General features: G+C 46.5%; 1 protein-coding gene across 3 annotated transcripts in view; it reads left to right on the top strand.

Annotated features, from left to right (window-relative positions):
• Positions 1-2309: 2309 nt before the first annotated feature.
• The window catches only part of RYK (receptor like tyrosine kinase), a 55751-nt gene continuing 36789 nt past the window's right edge, over positions 2310-21271 (top strand). For 2 of the 3 annotated variants that reach the window (XM_072042303.1, XM_072042302.1), the window contains exons 1-3: positions 2310-2755; positions 18079-18200; positions 21142-21241. In XM_072042303.1, coding sequence (XP_071898404.1) covers positions 2473-2755; positions 18079-18200; positions 21142-21241 — 505 coding nt within the window. In that variant the 5' untranslated portion in view covers positions 2310-2472. Of the gene's footprint in view, positions 2756-11242; positions 11289-18078; positions 18201-21141; positions 21242-21271 lie in introns of those variants that run through there. The other variant, XM_072042304.1, reaches the window with a different exon arrangement.

The following is a 21271-nucleotide window of genomic DNA, read 5'->3' as shown; positions in this document are numbered from 1 at the left end:
TACTGGGACGAGGTAATGTGATGCCTAAGCCCATGCAACGTGGTTTCCACGTAGGCTGGACCCAAGGCAGAACCTTTTGCCCTTTGAGGTCCTCAGAGGTTTGTTTGGAGGCCACACTTCCTACCTCATTTTGAGGGGTAGGTGAATGTGTAGGTCACCTATGGGCCTGGCACCGTCAGAGGCTGTTTTATGGCCAGGGAGTGCCACGCAGGCTGCCTGCTTGCCTCACCGGGAAAGGCCATCAACATTTTCATTGGGAGTGGGCTGTATTTCAGGATGCATATCACTGAAACCCAGGCAAGGGTGGCTCTGCATGAGAAAATACCACAAGTACAAGAGATAACACTGCACTGGTCATCTTTGAGCCATAAGGACATAACAGTGCTTTGCTCTCAGCAACCTGAACCGTGAGGGTGTTATTGCTGCTGTCAACAGGTTATTTATTTTAAGGGAATAAACGAGGTTTGTTGTTGAAATGGGCTGATTTTGTGTTATCGGAATTTCTCAAAAAGAGCCTGTGGAAGTTCCTGCTCATTTAGTGTGCTAGTTTGGTGGATGCTTTCGCGATGATTTTTCTAACTCAGTTTGGGAATCCTCAGCCAAAAGACAACGCTCAGTTTTGTGGGTGGTCACTTCAGACCCGCAAGTTGCCTGCCTACCCGTGGGTCCCTAAGTGAGGTCCTTTTGGAAATTTCTGGAGTCTGAGATATTGACTGTGTCTGAACTGCATACAAACACTGGGTGTAGCGGGGTTGTTTTGGATTTAGAGGCTGAGGACATTGTCTGTGGGGAAGCTGTGGCACAGAGGGCTCTCTTACAGTCACCATGCTGGTCCACATCCACCAAACTGAACTCTTGCCTGTAGTTTTCAACTCAGTTTTCACCTTTTCTTGTGCCTCGTACTGCTAAGTACACAGGTTTTGTGTCTCAGGGGAAAGGTGGGCATCCTGGGCTGTGGTGTAGCACCACGCTGTGATGGAAATAATGACTTCTGAAATTTGGCACAGAAGAGGAAAAGGTCGGGAATGGCTGTACAGAAGATTCAAGGTTTCATAGAATCATGTAATCACCTAGGTTTGAAAGACCTACAAGATAATGTAATTGTTTGTCATTTCACGTTTTTATTTGATGCTACGTCCCTTCAAAGCAGCTTGGTGATCTCCAACGGCAACTGCCTGAAAGGAAGTTGCAGCGAGGAGGTGTCAGTCTCATTTCTCAGGTGGCAAGTGATGGGACACAGGGAAATGGCCTAAAGTTGGGCCAGGGGAGTTTTAGAATGGAGGTGAGGAAAAATTTCTTCTCCCAAAAAGTGGCTGGGCATTGGAACGGGCTGCCCGGGGAGGTAGTGGAGCTGCCATCCCTGGAGGTGTTTAAGAGACACATGGATGTGGCGCTTAGGGACACAGCTTAGGGATGGACTTGCAGTGTTCAGTGACGGATAGGTCTTTTCCAACCTAAATAAATTCATCACGTGTGGGGACGGCATGAAGCTGCACCAGGGGAGGTTCAGACAAGGAATTAGGAAAAAAGTCTTTTTGTGAGGGTGGTCAAACACTGGACAGGTTAGACTGGACCTCCTAGCGAGGTGGTTGATGTCCCAAGCCCGTCAGTGTCTGGCGCTGGGGCTCAATGATCCCCGCAGGACCCTTCCAACTGAGCTGCTCTAAAATCACAGAATCACAGAATCATTAAGGTTGGAAAAACCCTCCAAGATTATCTGGTCCAACCATCCCCCTACTATCAATGTCACCACTGAACCACATCCCCAAGCACCACGTCCAACCTCTCCTTGAACACCCCCAGGGACGGTGACTCCACCACCTCCCTGGGCAACCCGTCCCAGTGCCTGACTGCTCTTTCTGAGCAGAAATGTCTCCTCATCTCCACCCTGAACCTCCCCTGGCACAGCTTGAGGCCATTCCCTGGTCCTATCACTGGATATCTGCAAGAAGAGGCTGACCCCCAGCTCCTTGAGGGGGCACCTCAAGCGGGGGGCACCTCAAGCGGGGGGGGAGGGCGGGAAGAAAGAGAGCGGCTGACTAAAACGCTGCACCTCAGCGGGCAAAGTTGAAAAACTATCTCAAAAGAAAAAAAAAAAAAAGTGAAAAAATAATAATTTTTAAAAAGTGCTGAGGAGGAAACTTTCGAGGAGGGCGCCGCCGAGCGGGCACCTCGGCGGGGCGGGGCCGGGTGGGAGAGAGGAGGAGGAGGAAGAAGAGGAGGAGGAGGAGAAGAAGAAGGAGGAGGAGGAGGAAAAGAAGGAGGAGGAAGAGGAGGAGGAGGAGAAGGAGAAGAGGAGGAGGAGGCCGCGCGTGCGCGGGGCGGCGGCGGGCGGGCGGGCGCAGCCATGAGCGGCGGGGCGGGGGCTGGCGGCCGCGGCGTGTGAGGAGGGGTCGGCGGGGCGGGGGGGCCCCGTCCTCCTCCTTCTCCTCCACCTCCTCCTCCTCCTCCTCCTGCTCCCTCCCCGCGGAGATGGTGCCGGGGCGCGGGGGCCCGGAGCACGGCGGCGGGGGGCGGCGGGGCCGGCCCCTCTCGGCGGCGGCGGGGCCGTGCCGGTGGTGGTGGCGGTGGCGGCGGTGGGGCCCTCGCCGCCATCTCCTCCGCCTCCTGCCGCTGCTCCTGCTCCTGCTGCCCGCCGGCGCCTCCGGGCAGCTCGGCCCCGGTTTGGGCTCCGGGCCCCCGGCCTGGCCCCCCGCCGGCCCCGGGCCCAGCCTGAGCCTGTACCTGAGCGAGGAGGAGGTGCGGAGGCTGATCGGTGAGTGCGGCCCGGCCCCGGGGCGGCGGGGGGCTGAGGGGCCTGGAGGGGACCTGGAGGGGAAAGGACGAGGGATCGGGGGGCTGTGGGGCTGGGCAGGGGGCTGTGGGGTTGGGGGTGGCGGATCTGGGGGGCTGGGGGAGGATGGAAGGGGCTGGGGGAATGTGGGGGTCAGGAGGGGATGGTGTTGGTGGGGCTGGCCAGGTGTGGGGGGCCATGGGATTACTGGGGGGCATGGGCACGACCCCAGGATTGAGGCTGTGTGGGGATCGGGGGGCTAAAGGGGAGCTGAGGTGCCTGGGCTCTCCTGCTGTGGTGGCGGGGAGCTGCCTAGGCTGGAGTGAGTGGGGGTGATGCGCCCTGGGAGCGGGGTGACCCCGCCGGAGATGAGCCGAGGCCCGGGATTTAATTAGCGCGGTGAGTGACATTGGGAGGGCAGAGAGGAGACCTGGCAATAATTGGGTGCGTGTGTGAAAGGAATCTTAATTTCCAGGCAGGCTGACAATTGCTGCGCGAGGACTTGGAGGCAGTTTGTGAAGTCCCCCATCTGGCCCGCTGCAGAAGGCTTTTCGTAGTAGCTTTGTGCTTGGAGAGTCTCTGATTTAAACAAAGATTTGTTTTCTGTGGGCTTTGGCTTGCTTAGGGTTGATGGATGGAGTCTCAGAACAAGTATGTTGGTATCCCCAGAGGTTTGTTTTTCAGTAGGTGTCCTATGGCTCTGTAAGCTAAAAACCAAAATCTTCCAGCAGCTTATGACTTCCTTTGCATCAAATGGACAAAATAAAAATATCCCCAGTGAATTTGGGCTCTGTAAGCACGTAGCTGACTGCAGTCAGGGGACCCAGGGGGTGAATAACGCTGTAAACATTTTTTTCCCTTATGGCTTGCTCTGGCGATTAGCATTCTGCTGTCATCATTTTTACATCGCATGTGCTTGCTGCCAGATGCTCTGTTGCAGATAGAGGATAAAACAGTCAGGCTTGCTGTTTAGCTGAGTCTCTAAACAAGTAATTAATCTTGGAAATACTGAATGGTAAGGTTTGAGCTATCCAAAGCCTAGTGCCTGAAATGCGTCGTAGATGGACTTGCTCAGGCTTCAATTGGTCCACTACTGCAATTATTCATCATTAAGCATAACATGAGGAAGGAAGATATTTTTTTTAAAGTTAAATTGCACCCCATAGTTTCCCTTATGGGCGTGCTAACATGGCTAACGTCACTTAGTGTTCAAGTTGTCTGTAGCTGTTTTACATCACTTAAAATATCTGCAATGAAATGATCTGTTCTGCAGCCCCAAAGGCTTGGATAAACTGGAGTCTGCCATGGAAATAACAGGTTTCTAGTGCTCTGGAAGAAGTATCAGTTTATAGATCCTGATGAACAGATTGTGTTTTTGGGGTATTCTGTCCTACGTACTAGCTGTCGCAGATAAGGTGTTGGGCATCTAGGCACAAATCTCGGGCACCTGCAGGTATTCCTCACACAGAAGAAGGCCCAAAGGGGCACAGTTGCTTTGGTTCCAGTTCTTCACGCTTCTGAAGACAAAACAATCTGCTCCTTTAAAATGTTCGTCTCTGTAGTATCTGTAGTGTGTTTACATCAAATTTATTGTTAAAAATGCTCCCATCAGCGTGTGTGAGCTGCCCAAGTGAGCAGAGGTTTTCCAGATCCTGCAGCTTCTTTGAGGAAGCCAGTGGTTCAGTGGACACTGGGACAAGTCACAGTAGATAGGAAAATGACATCGCTTGCGCAAGTAAACTGTGAGGTTCACTGAAACTGCAACTATAAACATAAAAGTTAGTTTCTTGTATCTTTTGTTTCTAAACAAACTCAGTCCCTTGCTACTGTCTTGCTGTGGTTGAAGGGAAAACTGAGGCTCTCTGAAGTGCTAATAAACCCAAGTGTTAGACAGTTGCTACAGCCTGTGGTGTGTTTCCATGTTTCCCAATGTTGCTCCCGTGCTTGTTTAGATCACAAACTTGATCGGGAGCAAATGTAAGCACGCAAACATGTTGATTTGACCATAGACTGTGATAGAGTGCATCCTCCCTGCAAAGCTGGAGCATCCTCAGCAGCTGGGGTAAGGTCTGCTGGTCCCACTGCTTGCCAGGTTGCACTGGCTCGGGGGAGCACTGCTCAGAAATAGGAGTTCCGTGCCATACTGAAACGCTCTTTGTGTTTTTAATTGAGATCGTGGCTCTTCTACGCAGAAGGTGAAGAAATATTGACTTAAGATTATTCGTGGCTGCTCTTTCTGTGAAGCAGAGGCAGCGCAAATGGTATGGCTTACAGTGAGAACTGCCTGCTGCTTCCCTGGGCGTTTAAGCCAGATTTCCACCGTTACTCCATGTGATTCTGACCATGTGTCTGCCTCAAGATGAATCGTTTTGAAATCATCAGAACTTTACATTTACAGACGAAAACTGGTGAAAACTGGCTCGTCTTGTTGTGTGAGATCGATTTGTATTTTGAAAAAGCTGCAGCATTCCCATGATCTGAAAGCAGGACTTGCTATATGGCAGACAGATGCTCCCTCTGTCTGAAATATCTCTTTGCCGTTCCCGTGGAATTTGTTCTCAGACGTCCAAACTGTGAGCCTATGGGAAAGAAAAACTGCGGTTTTCACATGTGCTGGGTGGCGATTCCGCCAGGCAGAGCTCGGCAGCGGGTGGGATGGAGGTAGGGAGATGGCAGAGGGTCAGGGCACAGCCTGAGCGGTGGCAGCAGCAGCCAGAGGTGTGAGATGGGGGTGACGTGGGGTGATGCTTGCAGGGGAAAGCTGCCCACAGCACCACAACTCCTCTTAGGGACGTCTGCGAGCACTGTCGGCATGGTGCACCAGAACTTTTTGCAGTTGGTTTGTGTGGATGATAGCAGTTATCTCTTTTTCCAGTTAGTGTGAATCCGTGCATAAAACTAAACGTACTGTTAGTCTGGCGAAGCAGCTTCCTCCACATGCACAATGGTGCCGTGTGGTTGTAGCACTTTGTTCTAGTGACCGGGCCATGGTGCTAAACACGCAGGGAGGATGGTGTTAAATCAGTGGTGAGTTATTCAGGAGGTGCTCTGTGCTTTTAGTTAGTGACTTCCATTCAAATCCTCCCATGAAATCAGAATGTGGTATTCGTCTGCTGCAGTGCTTCATCACTTCTTTACAGTGTCTGTGATACAAAGACACATATCCCTGCTTCGCAGATAACAAACCAAGATTTAGAAAGTGACGTGAAAAATAGCCATTAATATAGGTAGCCAGCTCCAATTATTAAGGAATTGATCAGATCTTTTAAAAGTTCATAGCGTTATTTAATGCATTCAGGGTGCATCTCTCTCAGACCTGAGTTTCAGCAGTGAGTTCCTGGCTGTTCTTCCTGTCCCTGCAGTATTTTTTATTCGTGGGCTGCAAACCTGTCAGCTCTGACACTGGTCTTGTGGATAGTCTTCCTGATAACACAGCTCTGGTTCTGGTTAGAGACGGGTCCAGCCTGAATATTAACAAGACTAAAGTCCTGTGGGGAAAAAATACCTCGTGGTCCTGTAATGAAAGCTATTGTAACGCATTTATATGAGGGGCTGTACTAAAGGGAGGGGGCTAATGTGATTGCAGGAGAATCTCTAAGTCAGAAGTCCTACAGCGTTTGCAGGGAGTTTGCAAAGTTACTAGCTTTGCCCTAGTTTCTTCTGGTTATTCATACTGAGTGTGGTGTGCTGTTGTTTTTGTTTGCTGTTGCTTAATTACAGAGTTAAATTAATATGCGACTTCTCTTACGTGTTCTAGAAATTCATTTGAAACCAGCATGCAGCTGCCTGAAAGGGGCTGCCTAGTTAAGTGAGGTGCAAAACTGATGCAAAATCTGTCACAGTGCCCCTTGCCCTGTCCCTGGGCACCACCGCAAGGAGCCCGGCTCTGTCCCGCCGGCAGCTCCCCGCAGGCACCCATGGGCACGGGTGGGCTCCTCCAGCCCTCCCCTGCTCCAGCCCCAGCTCCTGCAGCCTCTCCTCGCAGCAGAGGGGCTCCAGGCCCTCCAGCAGCTCGGTGGCCTTTTGCTGAACTGTCTCAGGTGGCTCCGTTTAATGGCCTGGAGTGGGTTTCTTAACGTTGCTCTTTGGGCAGTGAGCAACAGGAACTCATCAGCAGCGCTTCGTGGTGTTTGCAGTGACCAGAGATGATCTTGGAGAACTAACCCGGCAAGACACAGCCCTGTTGTGAAAGGGACCTGAAAATCGGTGTGCTGGGATGTTAAATTTATTGGGAAGTCCAAGTATCCTTTTCCTGTGATTCTTGAAATGGTTCAGAGCCTTGGTTGAAGCCTGCTCACACCTTGTACACGATACCCAGGACAGAAACCACCCACCAACGTGCCTCTGTCACTGCAGCCCAACAGATGAGCTGTCTGCTGAAGAGCGGGTGGCTGAGTACCCTGAGGTCCTGAAGCACGTGTCCATGTGGTATGTGACCTGTAGCTCAGAATCTGGTTCTTTTGGGCAAATGTTCCTAAATCTTCATTTTCTAGCTTTCAAGCGCTTGCCACTGAAGAATTGTAGATTTTTGCATGGTGTATGCAAAACGGGAAGGATTTTTTTTCACTTGAAATGAACTCAAAAGCTTACTGCAAGTGCACACCGCTAGCAGGAAAGCAAGCTTCTGCCCCGACGGACGCCGTGCACAAAACACTGAGCTGCTGCTGCTGGCCTCAAAGTGTGCTCATGTGTGCTGCTGGAATGGATGCACTGGGTTAGGGTAACTATTTTATCACCTATCCCTGGAAAGCCCTTTAGGTGATAGGTACTTACAGGATGGTTTTTCAGTGCTGTAGGTGGACGTCTCTCGAGCCCCCAGCAGGACAAGGGGTGGTGGGGCTGTGCGAGGCCGCGTGCAGCAACATCTGGCATGTGGCGAGCTGCAGCAGGTTGGGACAAGTCGCTTGCATCACGGAGTTGAGCAATCTGTTTTCGGTTTGGAGCCCTCCAGTCTGCTTGGATGCTTGTCCGTCTGATTTACCGAGTACCACAGTTCATGTCAATATTGTTCTGAGGCTTATGAGAACAAGCTGCATTTGGAGTTCCTCTGCCTTTCTCCGTGCTGTTACCTCGCTGTTAATTTACTCAGTTCAAACAGCGTACGGACGGCTTTTTCTTCAGAGATGTGAGCAGTCGCATAATCCCATGTTTGTACTGTTTACAAACCAGCAGAGGAAAATGCTTTCAGGAGTTGACAGCAGCCCGTGGAGGCAGCTTGTAGCCTGGGTGAGGACTGCCTGGAAATCCCTTATTCTGCTGCCACTCCAAGGGCTGTTGGGCTGAGGGAAGGCCAGGTCTGAATTGCACTGATCTCCCCTGGATTGCTGCGGTGGGTTTCTGAGGCTGGGTTACTCACACCAGCATGTGTGCTGGGACTGAAGGATGCTGGAAACCCGTGCTGGGCCCTTCTGCAAACCGGCTGGAGGAGGATGCTGCGGGCAGCTGGGGCTTGGCTTCCCCGTGCTGCCGTGTCTGCGCTCAGCCTGGGAGGAAGCAGCCATTTCGGCTCCTGCGAGGCCCAGGTCTGTCCCATGATAAATGTGTGTGGTTCCTGTAATGTTCGTGTGTCGGGGCTTTGGGAGCAGTCTGACCTCTGAGCCTGCCAGGAAAACAAAATCCCAGAGCTGCGTTCCTCACTCCTGTGGTTTTACACCTGCGTTCGGTTGGGCAGCGTCTTATTTCTCACCATTAATTGTTGGGCCTCTTTGAGCACGTGCTCTCCTTCTCCCTCTGGTTCGTGGGCAGAATGGGAACGAGAGAGAGGAAATGAAGGCAAAGAGCTCCCTGCGTGCATGAGAAGAGCCAGCAAGAAGGGCTCGCGGTGCTGGGAGGAAGGCAGGGACTGCCCTGAGTTGGAGGCAGTTCCTCTAGTAAAGTGTGCACTTAGAGTTGTACCTTGGGATGCAGCTGTGAAGGCAAGGAGGCTGAAGCTCATTTAATCAGATGCGCCTCAAGAATTAAAGTTTTCTTTTTTCTTTTTTTTTTTTCCTGAATGGCAGCAGCACCAGCAGATCCCGTGTAGGAATGAATGCTGATGCTCCCTGCGAATGCCTTGTGGCGGTACAAAGGGCGCGATGGCAGAGGCTTCAAACGCATTATTCCTCTTCCAGCTCTGCCTTTGTCCTTCTTTCAAGCGGATAACTCACATATTTGCCCTGACCGCTCTGGAGATCTGGGAGCAGAAGCAACAGCATGAAACTAATGTGATGCTTTAGAATTCCGCTGCCACTTACCGGGTGTTGAATGGCCGTAATTAAATTAACCAGTATATTGATTTCACCATGCTGCTTGGGAAAGATAAGGGCAGTAACGTAAGCGCTGGGGCTGCTGCTGGTCGGCTTGAGAAGCTGCAGCCGTGATGCCAGGGCTAGCACGGTGAGTTTGAGCAGGTTGGTGAGCTAAAAGTGCTTGTCCTCTGAGACGTGCTGGCCTTTAGGAAGCTACTTGGTGGCCTTGTGGAGTAATTCCTTATAAAATGAAAGCCGCAGAGCTTTAACTTTTCTTCTGAGTAGAGAGGTCGCCACGGAGGTGAAGGGACCTGTTTAGGTTTGGGTGGAGTTTGGTGGTGTTTCAGCCAAGTCATGGCGTTGTGTCGAAACCTTCCCAAGTGCCTGAACAGGCATAGAGGCTGACTTGTCCCTTCGGCAGTGCTGTCAGTCACGGAATTAAAGCAGGAGTCTCAAAGTCAACGGGCCTGATGCGTTGAGGAAGGGCTCTGTGTGTGTTTTATGTTTTTTTTATAACTTCTACTCAGCTGGGTACTCGTTCCTGAGCTCCTTGTGCCCATGTGGCCGCTGGTTGGGAGCGGCTCAGGAGGTGCCAGTACTGCTGAGCTGGAGTGCTTGTCCTGCTGGGATCACTGTCAGCGGGGGGACGGATGACTCTAACTAAAAGAAAATAAAACAGTGGCACAGCTTCTGTGGGTAGGTGACACCAGAATATTGCAAGTACACGCTGCTCGTGAGTCCAAGTGACTCATGGCGTATCTTGGTTAGGTGGTTACCTTTTGGCCAGGAGGATTACAGCAAAACAATCCTAAAGGGTTTGTGATACCTGTGAGCGTTTCACTTGAAGCTGTTTATGTCAAGACACCTTCTGTCGCACACTGGCAGTTCATGAGCGTGGGACCTTTCTTTCTGTTACCTAGTCCCAGTGGTTCCTTTCCTTCTAATTCAAAAGGAACAAATTAAACACATGGAACTTCTTGATACAATGATGATATCTGGGATGTTTGCCATTACTAATAATTTACTTTATTTCATAAATGTACCTAGCTACTGTGTGCTAAGAATCAAGTTGTACATAATTTAATCATAAAGCAAACTTTACTGAGCAAATCAGAGTTCCCTCTGTCACCTCCAGCCCTGTCTCTGCACCATTCTTATCCCAGCCTTCCCACTTACCCTTGCCTGCTGCTTCAGGTACTAGATACGTAGGTTCCTGGTACCAATTTTTGCCTGCCTTCAAATATCTCAGTGCCATGCTTCTCTTCAGCATCTCTATTTTGGACTCAACCCTTCAGGTAACTCATGTGCATTGACCTGGCAAAGCCACTCCTGGTTTTGTTGAGAGGTGGTGGGTTTCTTTTCCTTTTAAGTTTCAAACAAGCAAATTTCCTTTTAAAAGTGTTCTCAGAACAGTTTACTTGTATTCTACTACATTATTTTTTTTTTCGCACTTAAGGACAGTGTGGTCTTCTAACCCATTTCTCAGCTGTCTTCGTAGCCTATCTGTCAGAAAAATGAAGATTTTTCTTCTAAGTGAAGGAAGGAAGAATAAGCAGACAGGCTGCTGAGGTGGAGTTGTTGCTATTGTTCAGAGACAAATAGCAGGGTAAGCAGCTGGGCATTAGGAGCCTTCAATGTCTTAGGGTGTAGATTAAGTTAAATATTGCCAACCTCGTTATGGATCATAGAAAGGTTGGGGTGGGGAAGAGACCTTTTGGAGATCATCTCGTCCAACTTGCTTTTACTTCAGCAAGTGCCATCTCCGTGGGGAGGCTTCCTGTTGAAGGTCTGCTCCGTGACTTCTACAAATGCCTTTTGGTGAGAAAAATGTTGTTTGCCAGTGGTGCTGAACTTGCAAATTCAGCATCTGTAAGGTGAGTTGCATCAATTAGGTGAAAACAGCATCAGGAAGGTACATTGTGGGTGATCTGTCAGTGAATATTTGTCAGGATTTAATGAGAACTCTCAGCTAAGGGTTTTCCTTCCTGTTTGCTAGCTGCTGCGAAATTTCCTCCTCAGATCCCCTGCTATGGAGTCTCGGTTGGTTTTCAAGGATGCAGTCATACCTTGAAGTTCTGTTAAATAATTCCTTAGGTTGAAAGCCTTGCCTACTGTCTGCCATCTCCTGCTGGTGAAAAGTTAGCTCTGCAGAGGTGTACCAGCCCTTTGTGTAAATAACCAGTCTGTACGCTTTCTGCTCCGTCCAGGCACAGCGCGGTGAGCTTACAGAGCAGGCGTGCAGTTGGCAGTGGGGCGTATGCCTCTGCTGGGAGAGGTTTTCTGGCCAGGTAAGAATGGATTTCATTCTGGAGCCTCACCAGCCACCACGCTACATGAGCAAGCTGATGTAGAGCACCTGCACAAAGAATTTGCCTGTTTCAGGATGCTTTGCTGATGTGTCAAGCAGTGATTTTACTTCTGACCTTTTCTCTGCACTTGATAACTTTTTTTTTTTTCCCAAGGTGTGTGGTACTGGGTTAGAAGATGCTCCTTTCTAGCAAAGCACAGACTGAAAGGTTAGAAAAATGGTTTAAAGAGCTCTTGGGTGAGACAGAGATGCACGTAGGCAATGAACTATGCAGAAGTGGGAAGCTGTTTAAAGAAAAAGTGTGTGTGGGGGGATTATTCTGTCTTGTTCTTTTCCCAAGTCTCAGGGCTTAGGGGAAGAGCTGTTCAACAGTCAGGGAAGGAAAGTTTCTAAGCGAAAGTCATCAAATGTATTGATTAGCACTGGTAGGTCTCTGCCTGCTGCTTTGTCTTCCAAGCTGGCCACTGTGCCATGTCCCTTGACTTTCTTTAGCACCTGGGTTATGAAAGCAAAAGCTGCATCTTCCTCATATTCATACTGAGGTTTTACTCTTTTCCTACTGGCATGTTGGTCATCAGTCATCCTTCCCAGGGCCTTGTGACCCGCTCAGTGTTTAAAAGCAAATATTTCCGCCCAAATTCCCAACTGGCAGCCATAACTGGCAGGTTGTGTCATCGTGGAAAACTAAAAATGCAGTAGGAGGTCTTCATCTGTTGCTCGTTTTATTAAAAATCTGCTTTCGTTGTTGGGTATGCTGGCTGTGTGCAAAGAGGATGTAAGAACCATTTATATTTTCAGATGTTTAGTGTTACATTTCCAATAGTTCACTGTTTTCTAAATGAAACTGATGCATATGGAATTTGTATTTGATTTCCTTGGTTTTTAACTCCCAGTTGTGTTTTCAGCCTTGTGTATGTTGATTGCCGAGCGGAACTAATTAAATACATTCAAATTAGGAAGGCTCGCTCTGGGAAAGCGCTCTCTTTTACCCTACAAAAGAAGTTTCTGTCGCCAAGCGCTGATTTTTAATTTTACAGCCTTGTTCTCATGTGCTTAGCCTGGTGTATTAAAATATCAGAAGTCTTTCAGCGCGTATGTGTGGAACCTTCTGTGGAAGTCACCAGCAAGGCTTAGGATCTGAGGCGGGCGTTTCAAGCTTTGGGTGCATTTATAACGAGTCAAGATGGGCAGAGGGGACAGAACTATACGGTACCTTCCCTCAACAAAGTCAGTTGCTCAGTGCTGGGAAAAACCTTTGCTTTTAAGGCATAGATTGCACGGACCAGGGCAGTGGATGATGGTGAAAGGATGTTGAAGCCTGAGGTTCTTCGTCTCCCGTGGATGTTCATCGTGGAGCACACGTCCCTGCTCTGGTCAGAGGCTGACCCGGATGAGATCCTATCATTCTCTGGAGCACATGAAGCCCTGGAGAAAGGCAGCATCTACACAAAGCTAGGAAGTTGTTTCACCATGCAGCTCTTTCCAATTAGTTTATTTTGGTGCCTGTGAGTCAGGAGCAAGAGTGGCTTGCTTTGTGATGGCTGCAGTGATTTTTGCATCACGCTGCAGAGATTTCTCAGCTGTTTATGAAGAAACTCTTACAAATTACAGAGTAGCATATTAAGAAAATTGGCATTTATTTCAGTCATTTGTGTACGCAGACAGGAGTCTACCAGAGGGCTGGGTAGGCAGCTGGGAGGGCCAGTTGTGTCAGCTGTTGTTACCAGATTGCTCTTACTGGGATGCTACTTATTGCAATATGAGTATGAGCTCTAGTCTAACAGCAGTCTGCCTAACTCTTGTGCTGCACATTTGTTTTAAGTCTCTCTTTTTTTTTTTTTTTTGACAGGGTATTTCAGAATTGCAGTGGGATGATTTGAGGTCTGCTGCTTGGAGTTTTATCCAAAATAGGCTCTTCTTTAAGGAAAACGTGTTACTACTAGTGCGTGTTGTAGGACAGATTTGCTTTGTGAGAATAAAGTCTAATTTTTCCCATGCTGGTAGAGGCAAGCTTCTTTTGTATATTGTGCTAAAAAAAAAAAAAAAAAAAAAAAAAGAGAAGAAGACTTGAAGCTAGACTGCTTTTGCACAAGGGCGTTTGAAAAGAAGTGTTTTGTTAGGCTGCTAGACTGACATGATCCAATTTTGTAGTGAACACAAGGGCTGCCCAGCATCTTTTGCATTTGGGAAGGAAAATCAGCCTCTCCCCTTCCTTTCTGAGCTTCTTCAGATGTTTTGTTATGTTAAACAGCGAGAAGAATGACACTTTCTCTGTGGTGCTGCTTAAATTCACCTTTTTGTCTGTGCTCAAGTTTAATTTATTCTTTCAAGCTTGTGCCCAAGGCTGGCGGGGTACGAAGTTGTGGAAGTCCATAATGAAATTTAGGGGTTGCCTGGGTAAAAGGGTGTCGGCTTTGCCTTGAAATGAAAGCAAAGCATTGGTCTTACAGCTCACGTGAGCTGCTGTAGGTTAGTCAGGTCCCAGTAATGAGAAACTAGATCCCTTGGTATTGTGCACATGGGCTTGTTCAAGGACGCTTGCCAAAGCACAACCGCAGCTGATGTTTTAAGTTGTTCACCGATGGCCAATGTACTGCTTAACCCAACGGAGGCATCCACGCCAAGCTGCCTTTCCTCCCCTGCAGTTTGTAACCCAACAATTTTTGGTATTTCTTTTTAAGGTTCTCCTCCCTTTTCTTTAAGTTTTACTACTTTGGCTAGAAACTCATTATTGAAGAGCTTCCCATGGTCTGTAGCGGTTTGTAATGCATCCTGTTATTTCTTCTACAGCCTTTTTCTCCTTTTATCACTGCATATTGCAAAAACATACCAATTTAGGCTTGTTCCAGGAGATTCTGTGTGCTCTGGTGTATTTGCCCTACTTAGGATGCGAGGTGGAGAGAGAGTTTAACATAGGAGGAGCCTGTCATCTGGCAGAATTACATTTATTTTTTCCAAATGGTGTCAGTCAGTATGATTTCATGAAGCATTATTACTTTGTTAGGCATTATTGAAATCTTAGGTACTTGGAAAACTAATCTTTCTTTCCTCCTTTCCCCAGCAACCTGCTACCTAGGCTGTTTGTGTCTTACACTGCTACTGTGTTTGAAAGAGACTTACACATGAAAAAAGCAAACATCAAAAATTGAGATTGCAGGTGTGGACTCTAACTATGGTTTGGAGAAGGGGGGGAAAAAACCTTTATCTGGATAAGGTCACAGTAACATTTTAGCATAAGCTCTAGGTTACTGTTGCTGCAGTCTTGCCCTCCATTTGGGGTGCTCCTGAGCATCCTCACTAACTCAGGGAGCTAAACTGACTGAGGAGTGTTCCCCTGTGGTGTTTTTGTTGTTGTCTTGAACCTGCATTAGCTTTTTGCCAGCTTTACTTCCTGAACTTGGCTTGCTGAAGGTTTAAATAATGTTGCATGTAGATGCGAGTATGTGTGTCAGAATTAAAAAAAAAAAAAAAAAAAAAAAAAAAGGTGAAGTGCAGAATAAAGGCAATTCTGAATTAAATAAACTGTCATGGTAATGGAGCCTCAAGAGTTTCCTGCAAACTCCTAAATCAGTTTTAATGGCTACTCTGGAGAGAGTTAATGGTATGACTTAATCAGGCTGGAAATCTAGGTAGTGAGGCCAGCACAGTTTCACCATGTGTAAAAAGGTAGGTAGAGAACTAAGAACAAAAATCCTAACTTCATAGGAGTGGTTCACAGCCAGTACTCAACATAACTGAACCTATTTGACTCCTCAGGGAGGCTGAGCATTGTCTTCTTCATCCGAATTTGTGGGAAGAGAGGCGCTGGAAGCAACTCACCCAAGGAGTTTGCTGTGGTGTCCTCACACGGGGTGGCTGCTGGGGCCTGGCAGGCTGTGCCGCGTGGCTTTTTTTTTTTTTTTGGAGAGAAAAGAACCTGTGCAATTCATGTGGAGTGAGATTGTTCCTGTGTATTTATTTGTTTCAGCATTTGGACGTGCATTTATCCATACTCATAGAAGTCCAGTGAGCCTGAGCCAGGCAGATTTCTGTTTAAGAATTAAGAGCTGTACTAGGAAACCTCTTAAATTATTTTTATTTGCCAGCATTTTAATTGGAGCATAATTTTTTTGAAGCAATAAAATTTGACATTGATTCTCATGCTGCTCTTAAATAATGCTTTTATATTCATGTAATCAACATCACTTGTTAGTATCTAGCTTTTTATGGAAGTACAGGCATTAAAACACTAGCGGTCTATCTAATGAAATTACTCAATATTGTAGCGTGCTCCCTCTATTAAAGCTTAAAGATGTGATTGATCTGCTGCAGGGTAACTTGGTTTTGTACACCTTTAGATCGCGTTGCACATCAAGATATTTGTTTGCTGGCTTCAATTAAAGGAGCCTTGTCCGTGACTTTTATAAAGGCCAATTTTTATAATGTCTGCTTTTATTGCTGTGCACGTGTTCATTTCCTATAATCAATTTCTCTACAAGGGTTATATCAAATCAGGGACTGTCACCTTGAAAATCTCGTGATGTTACAAGTTCTGAACCATCATTTTCTTGAACCCCAAATCATTGGCAAGACCCTTTATCAGCGAGAGAAGGCGGTTTTATTCCGAAAGCAATTTCATTGTTCCACTTCGTTGTTTCACCTGCTAATTCTTTTGTCCTTGTAATTTATTGGAGTAACTTGTATGTACTGGGTTTAATATAAATACTTTTGTTTAATCAGTTTATGCCTGTAAATTCTCCCATTGTTCAGATCTAACAGCAAGTATCAGATAGTTGTGAGCTCTTTCACACACACCTGTCCATGTTGTCTACATCTGATGCAGGTTTCATGTATATGGGTGTGCGCACATAGAAATCAGGTGGGTCAGTTGTTTAGGAAGTTCTCTTTCTTTTCTTTCAGAGTTTTAATTTTGGTTCAAGGTAGGTGTGTGCTTGTCCCCCATCCTCTGTGTTTTACTGGTGGATGCACTCTTGTAATTCTCATTAATTCTTGAGTGGAAAAATGGACAAATTGGAGAGGTGAGGTTTAACCTTTACTTATATATATAACTTAACGCTGTCTCAGGCTGACTATAGGCAGCACATAAAGGATCACATGCGTCTTTTCCTGTTCAGGATCTTGTTTGAGTGTGTGCCTCCTTCGGACTGCTCCGTTTGGTAGATGCATTTTGTACATCCAGTCTCTAGGGTTCTCCCCCTCTGCATCTGTGGTTCTATACCCTTGGGTTTTGGTTGTGTTTCAGGATGTTAATGAGCCAGCAGGGAATAAAAGTGGTTAACAGTAACAAGAAGGAAGAAGAATGTCTTGGCTGGATTTCTGTGTCTTGTGAAAGCAAGGTCGATTAAATCAAGTGCTGGAATAAGCAAGCACTTAGCACTCTGCCCTGATCTGTGCTCAGTTTTTGCACAAAACAGGAAGAATTATTTCTCCTAAGCTAATTCTCCCTTTCATCAAATGCAGCACGTCTACACAGTTTGTTCTATTTCTTAAGAAAGAAAGAAAAAAAACATACAAAACCACCACCACCAAAACATACAACCTTGTGTATTTCCCTAAATTCTTGGAATAACTTCAGGGTGCCTTAAACACTGTCTTGCTGGAGTGATAGCCTCTCCGGTTCTCTTGACTATCTAGCTGTAATAAAAATAGCTCCATTATTTATGTTCCCCATCATACTGTGAAGATTTTAATTGAACTCTCTTCCTGCTGCGTAGCTCCTGTTTGGGGCATGCACCTGTGTCTGATGTGCTCAGTTGTTCTCTTACTGTGTCCACGTTTTGCTGGACATGGGTAGCATTGAACAGGGAGCAGTGGAAGAAGATGCCTCGAGATGAGACAAGATGGTGTTGATTACAAACACAGTATTGTTTTGGCCTGAGAATATGGAGCTGACAATTAATTAAGCAGCTGTAGGGAGTGGGGCTAATTTGTAGTGGCTGCTTTGCCACTAATTGCTGATGACACCCAGGGCAGGCTGTAGGGTCCTACTCTGTATTCATTGTGTCCTTGGAATATGTGCAGTGAAAGATAATGGCAGCTTCAGGATGTTTAATATCAGAATATGCTTTTTACAAAAAATGCACTTTAATGTTCTGTAGTAAATAGCTCTGTGGGTCTTTCAGTTTTCTAGGTTTACTGAAATGTTCATAAAGCAAATGGTGGGCATTAAACATTAGTATTACTTGGTGTACAAATGTCATTTCTCATCACATGCTTTGTGTTTCTAATGCAACTGCCTTGAAGTTGACTCTATAGTGCATGTGTGTCAGCCTCAGTGGTTTGGAGGGTGCTCAAGAAATGGGCTATTCCGGGAGGAATTACCTACAATTAAAGAGCTGATAATCCAAAGCAGTTTGTTTTGAGGGTACACAGTTGTAAATAAGAGCAAAATCGGACATGTGATTCCCAGTAGCAGACAGAGGTTCATTCATGAGGGTCTGTAATGATCCTTGTGGAGTAAGGGCTCTTTTGGAGGTAGTGCATCGTGTGAAAAGTCTTGTTTCCTTCCACCGCATTCCAGCTTCTACCTGTTTATTAGGCTGCGGCATCTCTGTGAAATTGTTGCTTTCCCAGGAGTTTGAAGCACTCTGACGTGTGAGCACTGATCTCCAAACCTGCAATTGCATTTATGGACTTGAGGAAGTATGTGCTTAAACATCCAAGCAACGAGTGGAGCTGGTGGTACTGAGAGCTGCTTTGTTGTGGTGTGGTGCTGCTGGGTCTGTCCTGCTCTCTTACTGCTTTCTGTGTTTGTTCTGCTCTTGTCACAGGTCTCGATGCAGAGTTATCTTATGTGAGGAATGATGTTGTTAATCATTACGCATTGTCCTTCAATCTCTTAATACCCAGCGAGACCAACAATCTTCACTTCAGTTGGCATGCAAAATCCAAGGTAAGCAGGCATAATTTGTGTTTGAGTATTTGCTGCATGATTCACTTATTGAATACCTGCTACTATAATTGAATTTTTTTCTTTGCAAAAAATAGCATCTGGTAGCGCAAAAGAAATGAACTAAGAAGCTAAAATAATAATTATGTGATTGCAGACAATAAATTAAAATACTCTATATCCAAACCATCCCTCTATCCTTTTAAAAAGGGTAAGCACTTCTTTTGAAATACGTTATACTTCTTCCTTCAGAATAGACAGATAGACAAGCTCCTGGCTCTGTAATATCATCTGGTGGTGAATTGAACACACAGAAGTGGCAGCCATGAACTAAAGCCTCTGGAAATCAGATGCAGAGCACTTGTATTTTAGAGTTTTCCAGAAACAAATGCTTGGAGATGAGGAGAACCTATAAAAGTAGCATCTAGTATGTTATTATTTGAGTCTCAATTAAATGGAAGGGGATTTTCATTTTGCTTAATCACCATATTTGGGGCATGGAGTAACAGCTGTCATAAGATTGCGTATGCTTTTACATTTCGAAGGATTTTCAGTTACTTAATTTATTTTTGTAGATGAAATGATCTGTTTAGTCTCTGCCAGACATTTGTTCATTTTTTAAACTCAAGCAATAGTTATTCTGCTCTTAAACAAGAAAGGCTGCGATAAAACCAGTAATGTTTAACAGCTCTACCAATGCAATTTCTAAAGACTGCTTCTGCCAGTGTTCTTTCCTCTGAGGTGTAACTTCTTACAAGATGTGAATTTTGGCCCACAGAATTATTGCAGACAATGCAAGCCAGCCCTTCTACTTCATACCACATTCCACTTTCACAGACATTTCAGTCACTTGCCATTTGAATAGGACCTTTGAAGGAGTTTCCTTGTTACTAACAGCTTCAGCTAAGAGCTACGTGCGTTGCTGTGCCTGCCCTGAGTTTCCTTGTCCCATCTGTGAGTTTTGAATAGACTTTTTTTACAGAATCACAGAATGGTTGAGATTGGAAGGGACTCCTGGGGTCCATCTGGTCCAACCCCTGATTAAGAAGGTCCAGCCAAAGCAGGTTGTTGCCCATGGCCACGTCCAGAAGCCTTCTGAAGACCTCAAAGGAGAAGACTTCACAACCTCTTTGGGCAATCTGTTCCCCTGCACAGTCTGAAAGTGTTTCCCGATGTTTACAGAGAACCTCTCGTGTTCCAGTTTGTGCCCCTTGTCCTGGCACTGGGCACCACTGAACAGAGCCTGGCTCTGTCCTCATTGCACCCTCTCTTCAGGTATTCATATACGTTGGTGAGATTTTCTCGAACATCCTTCTCTTTAGGCTGAAGTCCCAGCACTCTCAGCCTCTTCTCATAGGAAAGGTGCTCCAGTCCCTCCAGCATCTTGGTGGCCCTTTCTTGGACTTTCTCCAGTGCGTCCAGGTCTTTCTCGTCCTGGTGGGGCAGAACTGGACACGGTACCCGAGGTGTGGCCTTACCAATGCTGAGTAGAGCAGAAGGACCACTGCTGGTGATACTTTGCCTAATGTAGCCAAGAATACCATTAGTCTTCTTGGTGGCAAGGGCACGTTGCTGACTTACATTCAACTTGGTCTCCACCAGGACCCCCAGGTCCTTTTCTGCAGGCCAGCCAGATGGAAAGCAGCTCTGGAGTTGTTCCTGCCCAGGGGCAGCACTCTGCATTTCTCCTTGTTGAACTCCCCAAGGTTTTTGTCAGCCCACCTCTCTAGCCTGTCAAGGACAGATGGCTGCATGGCCTGCTGGTGAGGTAGTTTTGTGCCCTCTGTGAATTACCAGAGGGTGCACTCTACCCCGTCATCCAGGTCAGTCCCTCAGTATCAACCCCTGGGGATACTCTGCTCAGTACTGGCCTCCAGCTTGATTTTGCACCATTACCCTCTGGATCTGGTCCTTTAGCTACTTTTCCATGCACCTCACTGTCTGCTCAACAGCCATACTTCAACAGCTTCTCTACAAAAATCTTATGGGGAACACTGTCAAAGACCTTGCTGAACTCCAGGAAGACAACATCCACTTCTCCCCCCTCATCCATCTGACTGTTCGTTTCATTACAGAAGCTAAGTTCCCCTTGGTGAATCTTTGTGACTCCTCCTGATGATGTCCTTGCCTTTGTCTTTTGGACATGTGTAGATGCCCTGCTTCAATTACTGTGATTGCACCACTTGACATCTTCAGTGCTAAATTTTGTAGGATTGGCATATTGCCATTTCTAGGAGTATGGGAACTGGGTTATGTTTCTACCGTTGGCATCTTGATTGAAAAATCAGTTTCCTGTAGCTTGCTAACATAAATGTATTCCATGACCTCTTTAGAAAGGGGAAAAAGGAAGCTAACATGCAGAGTCAAATGGAATTAGTTCAGCTGAGTCTGGAGGGTTAGGGTGAGTTTCCAACAGGAACTTGTAACTCAGCTACAGTAGGTCCTGTGCGTAATGAATGACCATTTGTGGAATCAACTTCTTCAAGTGAAAACAGAATTTCGACTTCAGGTGAAGATGTTTTTTAAGCAATTTCAGCTGTGTAGTTTATAAAACTGACTAAAGGAGTGGGATTTTTTTTTTTTTGAATTCCTGTGGTGTTAACAAATTGCCTTTTGAACAAGCAAGTGTAAAAATATCATTGAGCGAGGTTAGTGGTTTTATTTATTTATTTTTTCATACTGTGATTTAATTTCTGACCAAAATTTTTGAAATTATTTCAAGAATGGCTTTTCTTTTGGCTTTCTTTATTTGAACCGTCAAGAGTCTGATATTTAGACTTCATATAAGAAACCTTGAATTTGGGCACTTAAAATCACCAATATTCTCTTAAAATAAGAAAGAGGCTTCTTAATGTTAAGAAAACTAATCAAAAGGTCCGCAGCATTTCTTTTTACTACTGTAGAGATTCCTTACATGTTTTCAATCTCCCAACTTTTGTTACAGGTTGAGTACAAACTGGGATTTCAGGTAGATAATCCCATGGCTATGGCTATGCCCCAGGCCAACATTTCTTTACAAGGAGAAGTTCCTCGCACCCTCTCAGGTAAACAGATCACCCCACGTCCCCAGACAC

This window comes from Anas platyrhynchos, chromosome 9, assembly GCF_047663525.1.
Source record: "Anas platyrhynchos isolate ZD024472 breed Pekin duck chromosome 9, IASCAAS_PekinDuck_T2T, whole genome shotgun sequence".
NCBI classification, from domain to species: domain Eukaryota; kingdom Metazoa; phylum Chordata; class Aves; order Anseriformes; family Anatidae; genus Anas; species Anas platyrhynchos.
Note: the sequence above shows the minus strand (reverse complement) of the source record. Positions and strands in the feature narration are given on the sequence as shown.